The 20,725-nt window shown below is 51.0% G+C and overlaps 4 protein-coding genes across 4 annotated transcripts; 3 read left to right on the top strand and 1 right to left on the bottom strand.

The window, feature by feature from the left end:
- Window positions 1-556: 556 nt before the first annotated feature.
- Window positions 557-3,142, top strand: V8C40DRAFT_277521 (GH92 family glycosyl hydrolase; the record flags this gene model as incomplete). Its single annotated transcript, XM_083220971.1, has 5 exons — window positions 557-652; window positions 712-1,233; window positions 1,290-1,766; window positions 1,818-2,197; window positions 2,251-3,142. The coding sequence occupies 5 exons, from the start codon at window positions 557-559 to the stop codon at window positions 3,140-3,142; spliced, it is 2,367 nt and encodes a 788-aa protein (XP_083068658.1).
- Window positions 3,124-5,562, bottom strand: V8C40DRAFT_255932 (organic solute transporter Ostalpha-domain-containing protein). Its single transcript, XM_083218164.1, has 3 exons — window positions 5,266-5,562; window positions 4,040-5,210; window positions 3,124-3,980 (listed from the first exon to the last, which is right to left on the bottom strand). The coding sequence occupies exons 1-3, from the start codon at window positions 5,355-5,357 to the stop codon at window positions 3,549-3,551; spliced, it is 1,695 nt and encodes a 564-aa protein (XP_083068657.1). The 5' UTR covers window positions 5,358-5,562; the 3' UTR covers window positions 3,124-3,548.
- A 426-nt stretch (window positions 5,563-5,988) lies between these two features.
- On the top strand, window positions 5,989-15,988 carry V8C40DRAFT_255928 (uncharacterized protein). Its single transcript, XM_083218163.1, has 2 exons — window positions 5,989-6,145; window positions 6,204-15,988. The coding sequence occupies exons 1-2, from the start codon at window positions 6,087-6,089 to the stop codon at window positions 15,754-15,756; spliced, it is 9,612 nt and encodes a 3,203-aa protein (XP_083068656.1). The 5' UTR covers window positions 5,989-6,086; the 3' UTR covers window positions 15,757-15,988.
- A 958-nt stretch (window positions 15,989-16,946) lies between these two features.
- On the top strand, window positions 16,947-20,642 carry V8C40DRAFT_255927 (P-loop containing nucleoside triphosphate hydrolase protein). Its single transcript, XM_083218162.1, has 3 exons — window positions 16,947-17,447; window positions 17,754-20,262; window positions 20,319-20,642. The coding sequence occupies exons 1-3, from the start codon at window positions 17,440-17,442 to the stop codon at window positions 20,334-20,336; spliced, it is 2,535 nt and encodes an 844-aa protein (XP_083068655.1). The 5' UTR covers window positions 16,947-17,439; the 3' UTR covers window positions 20,337-20,642.
- Window positions 20,643-20,725: the final 83 nt, after the last annotated feature.

The raw sequence follows: 20,725 nt of genomic DNA, 5'->3' as shown, positions 1-20,725 counted from the left end.
TGCCAAGTCTTAGATGCTCCGAGACAGACACACTTCTCAAGACTCGGCACCATTTCTCCCGACTTGACATCCCCCTTGCCTGTGTAAAAACGCGCATCTGCATGTTTTTCCCGATTATCTCAAGATTTAATGATTTAAATGATATTGATGTTGTGCCACATCGGCACTTGAATGCCTTTCTCCTCACAGATCTCCGGCCTTGTCCACTAGCGTTTTGCCTATTCCAGCACAAAGCTGCCCCTCTGGACCATTCACATGGCATGCACATCCCACGTTGTCTCTCAGTCGCTGCCCACTTATGATGATCCTACAAGAACGTGACTGTGTGTGTGTGTTCGGGATGCCTGTTGCAACCATGCCATTGCAGCTTCTCGTGCGGAGCATGCATCGCCGTGTTGCTTTCCGCTTTCCGCCCTTGGGCACTTTGTCTATGTAGGGGGGGTAAGATCCATGGCCCGAGGGTTGCATATAAGTCTAGCAGGATGGACGGGTGCAGAGGATCGTCGTTGCGAGCATGTTGTGTAGTTCTATTGGACTGTCTATATTTGTAGTCGCAATGTATTCTTCGTTATTATTATTGCCTTTGATCCCATCGCTGGTCAATTCAGCTGCGATTCGTTCTGCTGACTTGGCTGGCTATGTATTAACCAGTGTAAGTGAATGATCGAACTCACAACTCATGTCCAACTGAACTAATCTCACTCTGTACAGACGGGGACTATCAATGGCGGAAACACTTTTCCCGGTGTTTCTCGACCACTGGGCATGGTCAAGCTCGGTCCTGATCTGTACTCGGGCACTGATGCTTACTCTGGCTATCTTTCCAATGGCAACTTCACGGGCTTCACGATGCTCCATGAGAGCGGCACCGGAGGCGCACCAAAATACGGCGTCGTTTCTCAGATGCCCGTTGTTGGAACTGTTGCAAACCCTCTGAGCGACGCCATCAATGACACTCGTGCCGCGCCTGATTTTACCGAGATTGGCTACTACAAAGCAAGTCTTGGCTCTGGAACTGTCTTGGAAATGGCGGCTACCAACAAGGCCGGCTTGTTTCAGTACACATTCCCTAGCGTTGGCAAGGATCTCAATGTGCTTGTTGACGTGTCTCATGTTTTGTCGTCCTACCGCGGCCAAGGGCTGGAGCAGCATTTCTTAGGAGGCAGCATTAATGTCCGGCAAGACACCAAGCCCGGATATTATTATTATACTGGTAACGGAACTTATAACAATGTGAGCCAAGATACTTTCCTTTTGGAAACCTGAGCATCATGCTGAACTGAATACAGGGATGGAATAGAGCTGGCCCGTGGACGGTCTACTTTTGTGGTTATTTCGATGCTCCAGCTTCATACAAAACTTTCATCGGAACGAGCCTAAACTCATCGACCTTGGCTGAATTTTCCAACAAGACAAGCTACAGCTCCCAAACGGCAAGGCTCGGTGCCCTCTTCACATTCCAGCAGCAATCTGTCGTCTCTAGGGTTGGAGTTTCTTTCGTCTCCGAGACGCAAGCCTGTGCCAACGTGAAAGCCGAGATTCCTCAGGGGACCAGTCTCGCGACTGTTCGCCAAGGAACTCGAGATGCCTGGAACTCTCAAGTCTTACAAAAGGTGACAACAACCGAGACTAACGTCACTAAGCTGAATCAGCTTTACTCAGCCCTGTATTTCATGCATCTGCTCCCGACAAACAAGACAGGAGAAAATCCTCTCTGGACGTCTGGTGAGCCTTACTACGATGATATCTTCACCTTTTGGGACACTGTAAGCTGCACATCTATTTTGAAAACGGACTGTGATTAACCGTCTCAACAGCATCGATGCACAACCTCTCTCCTCCACATCCTTCAGCCTGCATACCATGAAGAGCTTCTCAGATCCATGGTGGACATTTACCGTCATGAGGGCTATGTCTCGGATGCTCGCTCTTCATTCTGGAATGGCGCCGTCCAAGGAGGCTCAAACAGCGACAACGTCTTTGCCGATGCGTTTGTCAAGGGTGTTCGTGGCAAAGTCGACTGGGAAGGCGCCTATGCTTCCATGGTGAAGAATGCTGAAGTCGTTCCAGCAAACAATAATGATCCACGAGATCCTACAGGCTCGACCAAGGAAGGTAGAAGTGCTCTGCCAGATTGGTTGAAATATGGCTACATCACTCCGTCGTTTGGACGGTCTGTTAGCAGAGCTGTTGAATAGTAAGTCGATCCGCTTATAGCATTCAAGCTGCGTGTTCTAACCTCTCTTGCAGTTCGGTCAATGACTTTATGTTGGCTACCGTTGCCAACGGCCTTGGACTTCAGAATGACTTCCAAAAATACTATAACAGATCACACAATTGGCGCAATCACTGGAACACTAACATGACTGCTCTTGGATTCTCGGGTTTCCTTGGCCCCAGAAACACAAGCGGTTTCATCTCTCAAAATCCCATCTCCTGCGGTGGCTGCTATTGGGCAGATTATTACTACCAGGCTCTCCCGTGGGAATATTCTTTCAACGCTCACCACGATTTAGATACCATTGTCCAGTACTCTGGCGGAGCAGATACCTTCGTGCAGCGCCTCGAGATGACCTTCCAACCTGGCGTCTACTCTGGCAACAGCGCGTTCGGCAGCACAATCTTCAACCCTGGAAACGAACCCAGTTTCGCTACTCCTTATCTGTACAATTTCGTCAACAGACAAGATCTCGCCGTCAAACGAAGCCGCTTCATTGCCAAATCGTACTACAAGCCCACGCCGGGCGGCCTACCCGGAAACAGCGACGCTGGAGCCATGGAGTCGTGGTTATTATGGAATATGATCGGCTTGTATCCCATGACGGGACAGACTACCTTTCTCATCGGATCTCCCTGGTTCACTGACCTGACTATTTCCTTGGGCGGTGGCAAAACGCTCAAGATTACTACTACTGGCGGGAGTGAAGATGTGTACTATGTTCAGTCGCTCAAGGTTAATGGTAAGACGTGGAATAAGAGCTGGGTGAGCTGGTACGACATCTTTGCCAATGGAGGAACTCTTGATTTTGTGCTTGGTAGCTCGCCTACGAACTGGACGACTGGTCCGACACCGCCGAGTCCTGGGAGTGCGAGCGCGGCGAATGCGAGGAAGATATTGATTGACATGTCCAAGGCGAGCTAGGTCTTGATGTTGTAAATACAGAATAAAGAAGAGAAGGAGTATAAAATGGATATAGTATATAAGTAGCAGTAGTATATTGAAAAATTGGGAGCTACACGCTTCAACATATGCCTCTTTCGTCCATATGATTGAGCAAAGCATGCAACTGGTAGAAGAAGTAGAGAGGGAAAAAAAAAGAGCAAGCTGAATAGTGATAGTTGAACGAATAGCGGCTGGTATATAATGAGTACATATCCGCATACATCAAGAAGAAAACAAATCTGGTATTTCACCCCTCCCTAATTCCCGACACCCAAAGAACGCCTCGCTATGCCTGTCTGGCCCAGGGTAGACACATAGATTTGAAACTCTTCTAGCAGTTATTTTTTCTTTCTTTTCCATAGCAACAAAACAAAACCAAAAGCGCTTATTTATCGCCATCCCAAACGTTGCGGAATTCATCAGAGTCCGGAACTTGATAACTGGGCGTTTGGTCGTGTACGTCTTCATGTTCGGTAGAGGCCCACGGCTGGTGCTCTTCTATGGCGGGACTCTGGTTGCCGTCGTAGCTCGGTGTTGCTCTAGCGCTGCTCTGGTCTTCCTGATGAGATTTTACATCAGATGGGCTCGGTTCTGTGTGCTGCACAGTCTTCTTTGACTTCTTCTTCTTCTTGATAACAACCACTGGAGGCGGTTGCTCTGATTCGGTGTGCTGGTGTTGCTGGTGCAATGAACTGGCTGAGTTGTTACGTGATGGCGTAGGGGCGTGAGATGGGGAAGAGTAGAGTCTGGTTTCTGAGTTGCTTGCCCAGGAAGCATAGCGTTCCCTGAGCGGCTCACTCGCAGTAACGACTGGGTACTATTCACGCAGTGTAAGCACGGGAACATGAACAGTTCGGAAACGGGCTGACAACTTACATTCCAGTCCCCATATTCTAGCTGCCGGGCGTTGTCATACAGATGCTCGTCATCGGCATCAATTTCGGGCTCCTCAAATGTGCCATGTACATTCTCATTCAACTGATCAGGGCGAGTGGAACTGGACGATCCATTTCCATTGCCCAGTAACGGCGACGTCGCATTCACTTCTCCCGGTTTGGGAATCCAATATTTCCCTTTACCTCCGCGTTCGTACCGCATCCCTTCTTGTAATCTAGCAAATCTTGACCTGGAGTCTTCATGAGCCATGATCCTATCTCCAGAGTCGAAGAATCGGTAACCGTAGTTGTCTCCCCTAAATGTCTCCTTGGAATCTTCAATGAGATCTTTGACTCCGAATGCGTCACGGAAGGCATAATTGAGTGGCATACGAGCCGATTGGATGCGGTTGTCGGCAAAATCATGCCAAGAAAAGGCATACCAATGGGCGACGGCGAAAATGGGCATTTCCACGCAGATAAGAGCGTCCTGGATAGCTGCAGCAAGGTTGTCGCGGGTGTAGCCCTGAACGTCGTCGGGGATGACATTGAGCCAGACTAGAATCGACAGGAAAAATCCCTGCCAATAGGAAGCAAAGATGATAAGCTTGATACACAAGAACTTGGGGACCGGCCGAAACGGTACCAGGTCTCGGTGCATGCAAACCCAAAACAGTCCCAGAGAGTACAGGCTGACTGTGACACTGATGTTGTAGATGATACCGCTCCAAAAATAGCCAGATTTAGCTCCAATGTATCCCTCCTGATAGGTACCTGTAGCCTTCATGATGATGGCTGCGACAGCCAGGATGGGCTTGAGCCATGCATACTGAAGGATGCCCCGCTTGATGGCTAAGAAGGTATACGGGTCTGAGATATCCACCTTGGGCAGGAAATGGTTCATGGGCCACAGATGATGGACTGGGGCCCGACCGTGGGTGATGATGATGACCGCTCGCTCTCCGCCCATGTAGTTGATAAGAAGCTGGAAAAAGGTGTAGATGGTAAAGGCCTCGTAGATGTCTCGGATCGGGTCCACGAAGGCGGCGGCTTTTAATGAGACCATGCTTGTCCACGACGCGATCGAGTATATGGGCACCATGAGTAGAATGCGGACGACATAGCGCTGTAGCAGCGGCTTGCGATAGTTTTTTGCTTGGAGCCATATTGAGCTGTCGAGGCTGGTCAGCAAGCTGCGCGGCCAGGAGAAGAGCACGGATAGCTTACATCACCGATAGCAGCGTTGCTACTATAGACGCGACACCTGCTACTATGGTGGTGGCGGTGGTGAACTTCTGGCCGGTGCCATGATCAGGCATGATGGATGGCCACGACGCGACCCTCTGAAGATCGGGGGAGAGAGTCTGGATAATGCGCTGGGAGGAGAGCTGGAGATTAGCTCATGGCTCTGCTGGGTGCTGAGTTGGAATCGAGCAAAGTTTGCTATCGAGGCACAGCACTCGGAGCGATCAAGATAAGACAAGCTCCGTGGCTATGGAGGAGAGGAAGAAAAGACGAAGTGTGACGAAGCTCACAAGATCAGATCGACTGGTCATTGCCTCCGTTGGCTCCCAAACAAGGGCCTCGCGGCCGGAGCTTGGACCCGGAGGTTGTACCCGCCCACCAGCGCCTGGCGCGGAAATACATCCAGATGATGTACAGAGCATGTGCTGCTTGCTTAGCTCGTGCATAAAGCTCCACTGGCCGCTAGTGGATGGTCACTGCTGAAAAGGGCAATTTAGCGGGTAGCTCCAGTGCTCCGTAGGGGGTAACCGCAGTGGATGCCAATCCCAATTCCACCGGACCATGGAACCTGGACCTTGAAATCCATCCATCTGATCTTCCACCACCAACAGCCTCGCCGCGCCTTGTCGAAGCGCACCGCCTTTATACCGCAGCTTCGGAGCCATGCAGAAGAGCATCGTCCCAGCATTGAGCATCAACCGACGCCTTTCGCGATAACCCCCGACATTCGGACAGCGGCGGCTACGGACAATGCCATTGGAGCTCTGGCGGGCGTGGGGAAGCTCTGCGAAGGTGTCGTCGAGATGGAACGTCTGGTGATCCCGGATATCGGGCCTGGCCAGCCGCGGCCGGGCTTCAATTAGTGAGTTACACTGGCCATGGACGTTCCCGTTGTGAAACTAATCAGTGTCTCCATCCAGTGAGTTTCTCATCTTCATCATTCTGTCCGCGATCCTCGCCATATTCTTCCTGCTCTACTTCAACCGAGTGTTTGGCTCCATCGTGTCCTATGGCATTAGGACTTGGACTTGGCATCGATATCGCATATATCTCGACATTCAGGCGCTTCAGGTCTCTCTTTTAGCTGGACGAATCTTCTTCATGGGCTTGCGATATCACGGCTCCAACGAAACATTTTTGGTACAGCATGGAGACATCACATGGCGATATTGGTTGCGCCGCGTAAGAGAGGCCGACATATTCGTGTCGAAAGGAGAGGACAATGTGGCATCGGCAAGAGAAAGGAATTCCAAATTACCATGTCGCATAAACGTAAACCTTGTCGGCCTGGAGTGGTTTGTCTACAACCGCAGCCCGGCATACGACTCGGTTCTCGCCGGTATCATCGACCCAAATTCATCTGGCGGAAGCTCAAGCACCGGGGCGTTTGATGAAAAGGGCGACGCAGGTTTACGATCGCGAAATACGACCCACGAAGATTCATCCGAACAGGCTCCCATTTCCCGGGAGAAGAGCAACAAACCGCTGAACGGAAACGCAAGCCGACCTAGCACTGGCTCGAGTAGCGGCAGTAGTGACGAAAGCGAAGACGACCAAAAAGAAGAACTGCCTTTTATCCTCAAACTATTTCCTATTCAAATAGAATGCGAGAAAGCAGCAGCGGTGTTCGGAAATGATAATACAAAGGCAATTCTCATCGTGAAAGCCGATACCCTCTCCGGAGACGTCGATGCCACGGAGACAACGACTGTGGACCAGTATCGACAAGTATTCAAGTTCGAACTGGAGCATCCTGTGGTGGAAATGCTGGACAACCTGGACTATAAGGAAGACCAGGCAACACGTGCTAAAAGGGAACGGGAGAGCGTGCCTCAAGAACCACAGCATGTCCCAAGGAAGTCGTATTTCCGCCAGCAAAGACGCAAGGCGCTTAGTTCTCTGCGAAACTTGGTGCCGTACTGGCGGAGGTCTGTCGAGTCATTCTCAAGCGATGCCCGAGCTGGCGGGGGAGTTGTACCAGCCCACGTCCCCGGAGTTGTCCAATGGCAAGGTCTATCACGGTATCTTGACGACCAGGACATAGATGATAAAACTCGCTGGGCCCCCGTTGAGTATGCTGCTGTTTCGACCATTCTTGATAGCCCTTTATGCCAGTTGACTGTATTCTGGGATGCTGTCGGCAAGGTCACCGAAGAAGCTCATCGCCAGAGGCAATTGGACCCGTCCTTGAACATCAACGGATCTGAGCCACCAGCATGGGGAGTGCAGTTGTCGGTGAAAGGGGGGACAATGAATTACGGGCCCTGGGCTGATAGGCAAAGGGCTGATCTACAGCGTGTTTTTGTGCCCTCCTTGTCTAAAGATGGCAGTGCCACCGGGCCACTTCCAGTTGGCGCATGGAGAGTACCTACCCAGTTCGACCTGCTGGTAGAATTGGAAGATACAGTCACGTTGCGCATCCCTATAAGGGAAGAGTCCAAGAACTGGCGTTGGCGTGGTAAAGAGCATATGGCCAAGCCGGATACGACTCGCAATACGCGCAAGCATCGCACCAGGGGCAAGAAAAACTCCAAAAGCGAAGCAACCCAGCCTCGCCCTGCCGGATGGCTCGAATTCAAGATTCCTCAAAACTCCACCGTCAGGTATTACATGGACATGGTTGCGAATTCGGCTGGGTATAAAAATAAGTGCAACATTCACTTGCCGACTTCTGAGCTGTGGAGCAGTGTCAATCACGATTTACTCTGGCGATCTGGTGCTCTGAAAATCTCATGCGATCTGGCAACTCCTCTCTCGTGGAACACGCTACGCAATTGGCATTTCAACCTCACCTTTGATGGCATGGATATGTATCTCTTGCGAGATCACGTCTTTCTGATTGTTGACTTGGTCGACGACTGGGCGGCAGGGCCTCCTGCTGAATACCTTGTCTTCACACCTTTTCTGTATCACCTTCACCTCAGCCTACAAAACGTCAAAATATTTCTCAACGTCAACGATGGGAATATCATCGACAAAGCCACTGCAATGGACGATAATTCGTTTCTTATTCTGTCTAGTCCGGAACTCAAAGCCGAAACTTGTATACCCCTTGACAAGTTTCGACCAAGCACAAACAGTATTCCTTTTGACGTCCGAGCGGACACTCTTGACTTGACACTTCATACCTCTCAGTCTAGTACCCAAGCGACTTTTGTGAAATCCAAGGAACTGGGACATATTGAGGGCTTGGGTGTTAATGGTAGTTATCAATACAACGCCACGACTTCTCCAGCCAACACGGACACTTTGGTCTTGAACGTCCACGCACAATCACCATGCGTTTCCCTCTACGGATTCTTGGTCCGGTACATCATGGTACTTAAGGATAATTATTTCGGAGAGCATGTCCATTTCAAAACTCAAGATGAATACCAGGAGCAACTGCAGGCCAAGATACAGAACCCGGATGCTGAGATGGTGGCTATCCGCCCCCCTCCTAAAAAATCGAATGATATGGATGTTATCTTGGCCATTAGAGTAGACGACCCTCGCCTACTGGTTCCAACTAATATCTACTCTGCCAAGCGCTATTTGCAGGGTGAACTGGCCTCATTGTCTCTGGACTTGCGCTTTACAAACTACTATATGGATATGGAACTTGATATAAGCCCCTTGAGTCTGTCCCTGGGCAGCTCCGATAGCGATTTGGATTCACCCAGTATGTCATCCTCCAGCACGCAGCTGTTTATTGATGGCATTCGGGTATATGGCCACCGCACATTTGGCCTACCTCCGTCAGAGCCAACGTATCTTTGTAACTGGGATGTTTCTGTTGGCACTGTTGCCGGAGAATGCACACCCGATTTTCTGGCGGCTTTAACCAAAGCAGGACCAGCATTTGGATTTACATTTGATGATGTGGAGAACGCCCTTGTCCCGTATTCCTCTCTAATTTTCTACGACGTAACGTTTGTCCGTGTTGCCGTCCAGTCCATCCGCCTTTGGATACACGTGGAAGAGAGCGTTTTCTGCTTCTCCACCGACACCATCGACGTGAATAGCAATGACTGGGCCCGATCACACTATTCTAAGCGGGCGAATGTGCTCATACCGAATATTCAGTTCTCATGTATAAATGCAGAGTCAGCGGCGAGACACAAAGCGCGTCCGCAGCACCCAGTTGAAACCCAAGCATATCTGAGGACAGATATTCGACTTGCCACTGTTGGGAGGAAATTCCACTTCACGGAGGAGCGCAAAATCCAACAAGATCTAATCTACCGTGAGGATCAGCGAACGGACCGAACGCCGTTCTTAATCCTTCCTGGTACAGGAAGCGATTATATACCCGAGCAGGTCGACCCTCCTGCGCAGTGCATGCCACCACCTCCCCCTCCACTCGGTGAAGCTGAGTACGATAAGATGTCGGCTCCGAGTACAATAAGCTCCCGCTCGCGGAGGGTGACTCGCCAAAAATCGTTTGTCTCCTTCGCCAGTACTTCGAGTAGTAGCAGTTTTCGTCTCAACAGTCCACGCACCATGCGTAGACCATCAAAATTCGGAGACAGTTTGTCGATACGATCTGCAGCTATGAGAGGTTCTCGCTCTGAATTTGATAAAGGCGAGCAGTCTGTTTCTCCCGGTAGACGGTCTTCCTTCTACAGTACCGTTGGCGATTTTTCAGCACATGAAAACCCTGAGCAATCGGCTATTGCTTTTTCAAGTCAGTATTTTCCGCCAAACTTCCTCTTAGAGGGCGTCAGACCGGATTCTCGAGACGCGACTTTCCCACCTATTGAACGCGAAGATATGGACTTTTTTAATCGGCTGAAAACGGACTTGAACGATATTGATCCCACTGATCTCAGCGAAAACCACGCGCAGTCAAGCACCATTATCGAATTCCCCTCTGGAATAAGTGCCTTTGTTACGCCTGAAGCTGTGCGTCATGCAACTATTCTGCTGGCCGCCCTGCAGCCAACCGAGCCCGAAGATGTATTGGATTCTCTCCAATCCAGCACCATAACGGATATTTTCAAGTCTAAAAAGGAGGCAAATATCAGCGGGGAAATGACTGATATTATGGTCAAGGTGCCTAGAATCAATGTTCGGTTTCTCAACTCATCAACACTAGACTCACCAGACCCGTCCGAAGAAGAGCTAGATCAATATGATTTAACGATATGCAAGGTCTCTCTTGTGACTCGAACTACAAAAGAGCGGGGTGTCGTCAATTCAAGGACCTCGTTAGATCTGCGTCTAGGCTCCGTCGAGATGTCTGCCTCGGAGCGCCTTTCGTCCGTCCACAAACCACAAGCAGCTGTAGTGCTGCAAATAGACGGCGTTAGAGTCTCTTTGGGAGCTAAAGAAATCACGTATTTTGATGCAGATATTGGTTCAATCGCCGGAAGAACCGCATCTGGCAAGATTGAATATCTTGCTTCTTTGATTCATCGCACGGGAATTGTCGCTTCAGAATTAGAGCGGCTGCTGACAGAAGTCAATGAGCATCATTCGACCTGCGTCAAATACTTTGTCCTTCGTCTCCTGCAGGTGGGAGAGGCGACAAACGACCCTGCTTTCCTCATCAGGCCTTCCGCGGTTCTTAGATCTGCACCTCAGCACTTGAGAACGGTTGATTCCTGGAAGATGATAACACGACTTCGTCAAATTTGGGATACTAAGAATGAAATAGAAAAATCCCGCCTGATACAAGAATGCTGGGGCCAATCGCCGGCTCTCCCACCCGATGCAGCTCAACGTGTAGTGAGCTCTTTTGAGAAGTGGAGAAACTGGGACTTGGGAAATGTTTCAAGTACTCTCCTATTAAAGAAAATCTTTGGCGATGCTCAACCCAATGATGGAAAAGAGGAAGAACTATACCCCCTCCTTGGTGCCTGCAAGCTTGGCAAGATCTGCCTGGTACTCGATCCAGGACCAAAGGAAAACAAAATTGGGTTTGTCGACCTCAGTGCAAGAGTCGAGAGAAAACTGGGCGATCCTACTACTGCCGTTTTAGGGACTATTCCTGTAACGGTGTTGAATATATGCTGCGGTAATGCCTCGCTCAACTTGAACTGGGAACTGTGTGTTCTGGCAGACGATATCTTGCGATTATACAACAGAAGCCAGAGTCAACGCCCACCACCGCCTTCTCCTGTTCAGAAGATAGTTTCGGAGCCCGCAAAACCGCCAAAGAAATCATCTGCCTTTCATATTGCTCTGGAACTAATCAAAGGATCCATTGAGCTTGAAACAGTCAACCTGAGTGCAAAGACTTTGGGTGATGGACTGAAGGCATCTTTACTGACATTTGATACGACTGATGGCGCAACCCTCACAAGTCTGATGATCAACTGCGATGCTGTCACTTCTTCGCTAAAGAGTCATTCACATCCCCTCGGCAGGTCCCAATTCTTAAAGCCCAGTCTATGTGTCTCCCATGAACTGCGATCGGGCGATGAGGCGGCAGCGCACAAGGTCAAGGCGACGGCCAGTAGCCAGAGCTTGAATCTTGCCGTAAAGCAGGATCCTATCGGTCTTATGGAAGTTCTCGATCTTCTTTTCAGAGATGAAATTGCCCAACTCTACCGCTTAAAGACACAGCTTCCAGACTCACCAGAACCGCAATCTCCCGTGGAGAAGGCCAACCGCCCGCCGAGCTTTAGAATTAATATTGCCACGTTCCTGGATGCTTATGAGATTAGACTGCCCTTGGTCCCGACTCTGACATATCAAATTTCTGGTGTCGTGGCGCGGGCAGCGTGTGCGGCCAACTCGTCCAAAGAAATCATCTTTGACTTTGACGTCAAGGAGAACTCCCATGAGATGCAGATTAATGTCAAGAACGACTCTCGCACTATATCACTGTTACAGATACCGCCTACCAATGGACGCGTCACATTGAGCCAAGGGCAAAACGGGGAAAGCATATTGAATGTACTTTGCTCTGTCGAAGTAATGCGCCTTGATGCATCGGCAATATATAATCTCCTCACAGCGCTGAACCGACCCCAAATTTCAACCGCCATCGAGGAGGTGCAACAGCAAGCCAAGTCCATACAGGAACATGTAGAAGACATCTTTGGAACCAGCGAGACCACAGAGACCACAGAGGTCCAAAAGCCAAGCTCGAATCTCGTGTACGCCGTCCACCTTGCTTTTGCTGGACTGCAAATTGCTGCCAAGACGTCACTGAAGTCTGACACCGAGGCGATTGCCCACGTACTCTTTTCTATGGATAAAGCATATTTACGGGCATCTAATCGCCATGAAATCCACGGTCCTATTCTCAAGTACCCAGAGGTCCATTTGAACCTCAGACACGTTGGATTTGACATTGAAAGGGGAACTGAGGGCAACATGCGGTCATGCGGCAACTTTGGTGCCAGTTTTACTGTATCAGCCAGCTCTAGCCCTGGAGATGATGGCAAGGATGAGTGGTCATTCAACTTTAGAAGCGATGACTTTGACGTAAATATGTCACCGGAGACGACCTCTACAGCTGTTGATGTGCTAGGTTACCTGGGAACAAAGATCAAGGACCTGGATACATCGCGAGAATTAGACTACCTGAGGAAACTCAGACAATCGAAGCCTCGCATCTCCATCAACGATGATGAGGTACTACCAGAGTATACCGATATCCTCGATTCCATCTTGGGATCGGTTGTATATCGCTTCGAACTGCGCAACATCCGTGCTTCCTGGAACGTTGCGGACGAAAGCGGCCATCAGGAAAGCGATGAAGAAGACCTGGTGCTGTCCATCAGGCTCATTGAATTCGGTACGAGGACCAAGAGGTCCGCGCGACTGGCTATAGAAGACTTTCAGCTGCAGACCGTACCGCCTGGCCAAGATCGGAACATCAGATCTGTGCACTCTGCGCTTCTCCCGCAAATCATTTTCAACATTGCCTACTTTTCCACCCCAGACGCTCGTCGTCTAGCATTCCAAGCCGTGGGCGCATCGCTGGATTTGAGATTGACGTCCGCGTTTATCGTCCCTGCTGCAAACTTGGTTGAATCAATATCGTTATCAGCAAAGAATGTGCGGCGGGCGTCAGTGCAGTGGAATACAGAGGCGGCGCAGAACAATAACAATACCGCCACCAGCAAGAAGCCTGTGACTGCACCAAAGACAGAGAATTCACGGAGCATCTTTGGTAACAAACGACTTGAGAGCTTGCTCGTCGACGCTGATTTTGCAGGCGCTGTTGTCTATGTATCAAGTGCGAAGGGTTCTGCTCGACCGCTACGAAACGACCGCCCATCACTGGCAGGTAAATATGGCCAATTCACTACAGACGACACAGGAAGTGGCGCAGTCCTACGCAGTCCTGGGCTTGCATGGAAAGCAGAATATCGAGACAACGGCAAGGATGACCCTGCATTGTCTGGCGAAGTCAAGATCGATGCTTCGAGCAATATTCTTTACCCTTCGGTTGTTCCGCTGATCATGGATATCGTGGCGAGCGTGAAGGAAGTCGTGAGGAAAGACAATGATAACGAACCGATCCCGAAGCCCGAGCCGCCGAATTTGAAGCCTGAGAAGACTGGTGATGAGGATAACATCCTCACCGCAGATCCTAGTGCTGTATTGGGTCGCGTCAAACTGAATCTGGGCCTACGCATTTGTCGACAGGAATTTTCGCTAAGCTGTCAGCCAATAGCCCGTGTTGCCGCAACGACAAGCTTTGAAAGCGTCTACTTTACGCTCAACACGGTCTCTTCGCAAGAGCACGGCAATTTCTTTGCTATATCTGGTGTTCTTTATAAGCCACAAGCTTCAGTGCAGCATGTATACTCAAGAGAATCGACTGCAAGTTTCGAAGTCGACACAGTCACCCTTTCATTCATGAATAGCAAGCACGTCAGTGGCACAAGTGGTGTTTCGGCCATCCTGAGTGTGAGCCCCATGAAGGTCTCCATCAACGCCAAACAAGTGCAAGACTTTTTACTGTTCCGTGAAATCTGGTATCCAAAGGACCTGAGAAGTGCAGACTCCACAGCACCAGTTCCAAAGCTAGTCACGGAGACATCACAGGGACACTTAGTTCAGAGATATCAGCAGGTGGCTGCTACAGCAGCCTTTCCCTGGACGGCGACTATATCCATCGCGGCCCTTGATGTCAGCGTTGATATGGGGCAGGCGATTGGTAAATCCGTCTTTGAGATCAATAACTTCTGGGTATCGTCCAAGAAGACGTCAGACTGGGAGCAAAACCTCTGTCTGGGCTTCGACAAGATTGGTATTGACTGTACTGGTCGTCTGAGTGGATTCATTGCCTTGCGGCACTTCCGGCTGCGGACCTCGATCCATTGGCCGAAGCGAGAGGAAGCGCTCAATGAAACACCTCTTGTACAAGCCTCCATCGCATTCAACGAGCTACGTGTCAAGGCCGCATTTGATTATCAGGCCTTTTTAATTGCAGACATTACCTCGTTGGAGTTTATGATGTACAATGTGAGAGAGAGCAGTGATGGGCGAGGTGACCGTCTCGTGGCGATCTTTGATGGCGATGCCGTGCAAGTATTTGGCACAGCGACGTCAGCTGCTCAAGCCGTTGCTCTCTACCAGGCTGTACAGAAGCTTATGCAGGAGAGGAGAGAGAACTTTGAGTTATCGCTCAAGGAAATTGAAAAGTTTATGAGACGAAAATCTTCGGCGGTACGTGCATCTGTCTCGGCTCCGACGAGGGTTCCCAAGCTACCGGAGGACGATACCATGGCCAAGTCACCCATCTCGCTCGACACGGATGTTGTCGTCACACTAAAGGCACTTAACCTGGGCGTGTTCCCCAATACGTTTTACGATCACCAGGTGTTCAAGATGGAGGCGCTCAACGCGTACGCGCGGTTTGCCGCCAGCATTGAGCAACGACGAGTACACAGCATCCTGAGGATGACACTGGGACAGCTTCGCATTGGATTGGCAGGGGTTAGGAACATTGAAGCCCCCAAGACGTTAAGCGAAATGTCTGTGGAGGATGTGGTGCAGCGGTCTACGGGATCGCGGGGTGGTACAATCCTCAAGGTACCGAGAGTTGAAGCGGCGATGCAGACATGGCAAACGCCGAACAGCAATCACATCGACTACCTGTTCAAGAGCGCCTTTGAAGGCAAAGTCGAGGTTGGCTGGAACTACTCCCGCATCAGCTACATCCGAGGCATGTGGGCGAAGCACAACAAGTCGCTGGAAGAGACATGGGGTCGGCAGCTGCCCCTAACGGCAGTCAAGATCACGGGTGTGCCGGAAGCCGAAGAAGGGCAGCGTGAAGGTGGCGAGCAGCAAAAGATTACGGCCGAGGTGAATGTGCCACAGTCCAAGTATGAGTATCTCGCGCTGGAGCCTCCCATCATCGAAACGCCTCAGCTGAGAGACATGGGAGAGGCTACGCCACCGCTGGAGTGGATTGGACTGCACAGAGATAGGCTGCCGAACTTGACTCATCAGATTGTCATTGTGTCGCTGTTGGAGTTGGCGGGAGAGGTGGAAGATGCATATTCGCGGATTTTGGGTTCGTCCTAGAGGCGTCGGCGTGAGTCATCTGGGTGAATAGGTTGAAAGCGAAGGAGTATGGCGTTGTCTCATTTTTTCTCGTTTTATGCCATGGTTGTTGAATGGATGAGTGGTCGGCGAGTGATTGATTGGTGATGTAAAAGCATAAGGCGAAAAAGGAAGCTCTGCGTAATATACAGTAGCTATAGCTATAGTACTTAATATGAGGCTGATGTTAGTATGACTGGAGCTGGGATTGAAGCTTGAAAGTTCCCAAATGGAGCTCTGGGTACGAGATAGAGTGTACCATTCCGGATTGGGCGGTGTGAGCAAAGCGGCCAATCAGAGAGTCACGGCTGACAGCATGAGCATGCAGCGCCCCACTTTGCCCCTCCTTTGAGCCCCTCCATTTGCTGCGGATCAATTGTTGCAGGTTTTGTGAGATTTTTTCTTTTTCTTTTTGGGCTGGTGATGGAGGAGATATGATATGATGACAAACGCTGGTGGCGAGTTGGAGATGCAGGTGATATGAGGAGCAGTATCAGGCAGTCAGGTAGAGATACGGGGACCTGAGATGCTGGATGGGAGAAGTAGAAGTACTTTAGGACTTCATTCAATGGAGATAACAGCTGAGGAGAGTACTGGTGCTGATTAATAGCGTCAATACATAGTAGGTCAACGCTGTAGTATTTTGCTACCACCTGCTGAGAGAATGGGTAATTGTCACGGCAACAGCGTCAATTGACAGCAGCGGCAGTGCACAATGCGTTGATAAGCCGCTGGTTGGGCCTCCTCTCAGCTTCCGCTTCCAGCCCAGGCCATCGAACGAGACGGGCTTTAGGCCGTATCACCGTGAGGGCTTCTGCCCTCCACTCTGAGCCTTGGAATTTTTTCCAATTTTTTTTCGTTGATCCAGTTTCTGATTGACAAGCAGCTCTTACAAGCCTAGCGGCGCCACTCGCAGCTGTGGCCCTAGCCCTGATGGAGCAGTTCTGGCCTGAGCAATGACGCCCACTCTGGATTCTCATCGATGCCCTCTTGTTGCTTGTGCCCACTCAGACACTCCAATCGTGCCATGGCATGTTACCACCTCGTGCCTTCGTCTCCCCACCAGAGGCAAAGAGAAAAAAAATTCGTCCGTAGTAGTGACCTTGTACTGGGGACCGATTTTATTTTATTTAATTCTTTTTATTTTATTCTATTTTTTCAACTTGCTGCGCACTTGATTGATCCTCTTTTTTTTCTTCCCTCTTTTTTCTCGCCGGGTGGATTCATACTCACAGCTGTCCAGTAAAACGCCCGCTAAGCCCAAGCTGCCCGTGCTAGTCATGCCTCACCTAAACCTTACGAGTCGCAAGCGCCCATTTTCTGCTTCTTGCTTGCTCGCACCAAATATTTTCCTCCCTCCCCCTTCTTAAATCCCAACCCACCCTCTTCCTCTTTTTCCCCATCAAACCCGACACTTCTTGCAGAGCAGCAGTGATCGATTCGCTGTTCCTCTCCATCACTCAGGTGTCTTCCCTTGCTATTCGCTCCCTCTAGGCACAAGCTTGTGCTTACGCAGCAGTAGCAGCATTTAGTTCGCTTGAGCATAAAGCGCGGGGTCAAATTCTTCAACCCCGCTTTGCTCTTTTCTTCCTTTCTTCCCTCCTACACACCCAAAAAAACCACATTCAAGTTTTTTTGTAGGCTCCGAGCCTCAATACCGCCAAGATGGTGAAGTAAGTTGATTCTGCTGCATCTGTCCTATCTAGCTCTGAGCTTCATCATCGTCCCCTTCCCTCTTGCTTCTCAGCAATGGCCTTTGGCTTGCGTGGTGAAGCATCCCCCTCCTGTCCTGTCTGGAGGGGCTCACAACAATATCGCTGCCGGCGAATTTTTTTTTCCAAATTTTTTTTCTACCCGTTCAACCCACACACACACACACATACTACTACTCTCTCGCCACTATGCGAGCTTCGCCTTGCTTTCTCGGAGTTAAGCACTTGTTAGATCCATGTTGCTGACCGTGCTCTTCACCATGATAGCTTCACAGTCGACGAGATCCGGGCGTTGATGGACAAGCCCACCAATGTCCGAAACATGTCCGTCATTGCCCACGTCGATCACGGCAAGTCTACCCTGACCGACTCCCTGTTGGCCAAGGCTGGTATCATTTCCACCGGCAAGGCTGGTGAAGCTCGAGCAACAGATACTCGTGCCGACGAGCAGGAGCGTGGTATTACCATCAAGTCCACTGCCATCTCCCTGTACGCTCAGCTTGAGGATGAGGATGACATCAAGGACATTGTTGGCCAGAAGACCGACGGCCGTGATTTCTTGATCAACCTGATCGACTCCCCAGGCCACGTTGACTTCTCATCCGAAGTCACTGCTGCTCTCCGTGTCACTGACGGTGCCCTTGTCGTCGTCGACACCGTCGAGGGTGTCTGCGTCCAGACCGAGACTGTGCTCCGACAGGCTCTTGGTGAGCGCATCAAGCCCGTTGTCATCATCAACAAGGTCGACCGTGCTCTTCTCGAGCTTCAGATCTCCAAGGAGGACCTGTACCAGTCCTTCTCTCGTACCATCGAGTCCGTCAACGTCATCATCTCCACCTACCTCGACAAGACCCTCGGTGACCTCCAGGTCTACCCCTACAAGGGAACCATTGCCTTCGGTTCCGGTCTGCACGGCTGGGCTTTCACCGTCCGCCAGTTCGCCGTCCGTTACGCCAAGAAGTTTGGTGTTGACAAGAACAAGATGATGGAGCGTCTCTGGGGTGACAACTACTTCAACCCCCACACCAAGAAGTGGACCAAGTCCGGCACCTACGAGGGTAAGCAGCTCGAGCGTGCCTTCAACCAGTTCATCCTCGACCCCATCTTCAAGATCTTCGCTGCCGTCATGAACTTCAAGAAGGACGAGATCGCCACCCTTCTCGACAAGCTCCAGCTCAACCTGAGCACCGAGGACAAGCAGAAGGAGGGCAAGCAGCTGCTCAAGGCCGTCATGCGCACTTTCCTGCCCGCTGCTGACTCCCTGCTGGAGATGATGATTCTCCACCTTCCCTCTCCCGTCACTGCCCAGCGCTACCGTGTCGAGACCCTCTACGAGGGTCCCATGGACGACGAGGCTGCCATTGGTATCCGTGACTGCGACCCCAAGGGTCCTCTCATGCTGTACGTCTCCAAGATGGTTCCCACCTCCGACAAGGGCCGATTCTACGCCTTCGGTCGTGTCTTCTCCGGTGTTGTCCGCTCCGGTCTCAAGGTCCGCATCCAGGGCCCCAACTACGTGCCTGGTAAGAAGGATGATCTCTTCATCAAGGCCATCCAGCGTACCGTTCTCATGATGGGCGGCAAGGTCGAGCCCATTGACGACATGCCTGCCGGTAACATTGTCGGTCTGGTCGGTATCGATCAGTTCCTGCTCAAGTCTGGTACCCTGACCACCAGCGAGACTGCCCACAACCTCAAGGTCATGAAGTTCTCCGTCTCCCCCGTCGTCCGACGCTCCGTCCAGGTCAAGAACGCCCAGGATCTGCCCAAGCTGGTCGAGGGTCTCAAGCGTCTGTCCAAGTCCGACCCTTGCGTCCTCATCTCCACCTCCGAGTCCGGTGAGCACGTCGTTGCCGGTGCCGGTGAGCTGCATCTCGAGATTTGCTTGAACGATCTCGAGAACGACCACGCTGGTGTTCCCCTGATCATCTCCGACCCCGTCGTCCAGTACCGTGAGACCGTCCAGGGCAAGTCCAGCATCACTGCTCTGTCCAAGTCCCCCAACAAGCACAACCGTCTCTACATGGTTGCTGAGCCCATGGACGAGGAGCTTGCCAACGCCATCGAGGCCGGCAAGGTCGCTCCCCGTGACGATTTCAAGGCTCGTGCCCGTGTCCTGGCTGACGACTTCGGCTGGGATGTCACCGACGCCCGAAAGATCTGGACCTTCGGTCCCGATGGCACTGGTGCCAACTTGCTGGTTGACCAGACCAAGGCCGTCCAGTACCTCAACGAAATCAAGGACTCCGTCGTCTCCGGTTTCCAGTGGGCTTCCCGTGAGGGTCCCATTGCTGAGGAGCCTATGCGTGCTATCCGCTTCAACATCCTTGATGTTACCCTGCACGCTGATGCTATCCACCGTGGTGGTGGTCAGATCATCCCCACTGCTCGTCGTGTCCTGTACGCCTCTGCTCTGCTTGCTGAGCCTGCTCTGCAGGAGCCTATCTTCTTGGTCGAGATTCAGGTCCCTGAGACTGCCATGGGTGGTGTCTACGGTGTCCTGACCCGCCGTCGTGGTCACGTCTTCAACGAGGAGCAGCGTCCCGGAACTCCTCTCTTCAACATCAAGGCCTACCTGCCCGTCCTGGAGTCCTTCGGTTTCAACGCTGATCTGCGTCAAGCCACCTCCGGCCAGGCCTTCCCCCAGTCCGTCTTCTCCCACTACCAGGTCCTGCCCGGTGGCTCTCCTCTCGACCCCACCTCCAAGGTCGGTACCATTGTTACCGATATGCGTAAGCGCAAGGGTATCAAGGTTGAGGTTCCCGGCGTTGAGAACGTAAGTCATGATCCAATCTCATCTCTCCCAAAATATGATGCTAACGTATCTTCTAGTACTATGACAAGCTGTAAACGGCTCCCTTATTTGCCGATAGAATTACGATTCGTGTCGAAATGGGCACAGTACGTCAGCCAACTGGTAGCAAAAATTAAGGGCCACTACTCGTATCCAAGAGGGCTCGCCGCCTTGCTGATCTGAAAGGTAGATGGACGGTTACGGTTGTGTGACGAAAGAAGAAAAAAAATACCACCCCGTCGAAAAAAAAAAGGGAATACTCGTTGAGGCCATAATTAAGGGACGCCTCACATGGCGGCTTTCATGCATGTAGTTATGCCGATGGAGTCGGATGAATGAAATTTATGAGAACTTTCAAAAAATGATTCCACGTGTCCATGATGTGATTAATGCGTATACTTGATAAATGTAGTTACTTTTGTTGCCAGTTTGGTTTTCTCTTGTT

This window comes from Trichoderma camerunense, assembly GCF_050948025.1.
Source record: "Trichoderma camerunense strain CBS 138272 chromosome Unknown V8C40scaffold_21, whole genome shotgun sequence".
Classification (NCBI taxonomy): Eukaryota; Fungi; Ascomycota; class Sordariomycetes; order Hypocreales; family Hypocreaceae; genus Trichoderma; species Trichoderma camerunense.
The sequence above is the reverse complement of the archived record's forward strand: the minus strand, read 5'-3'. Positions and strand labels throughout refer to the sequence as shown.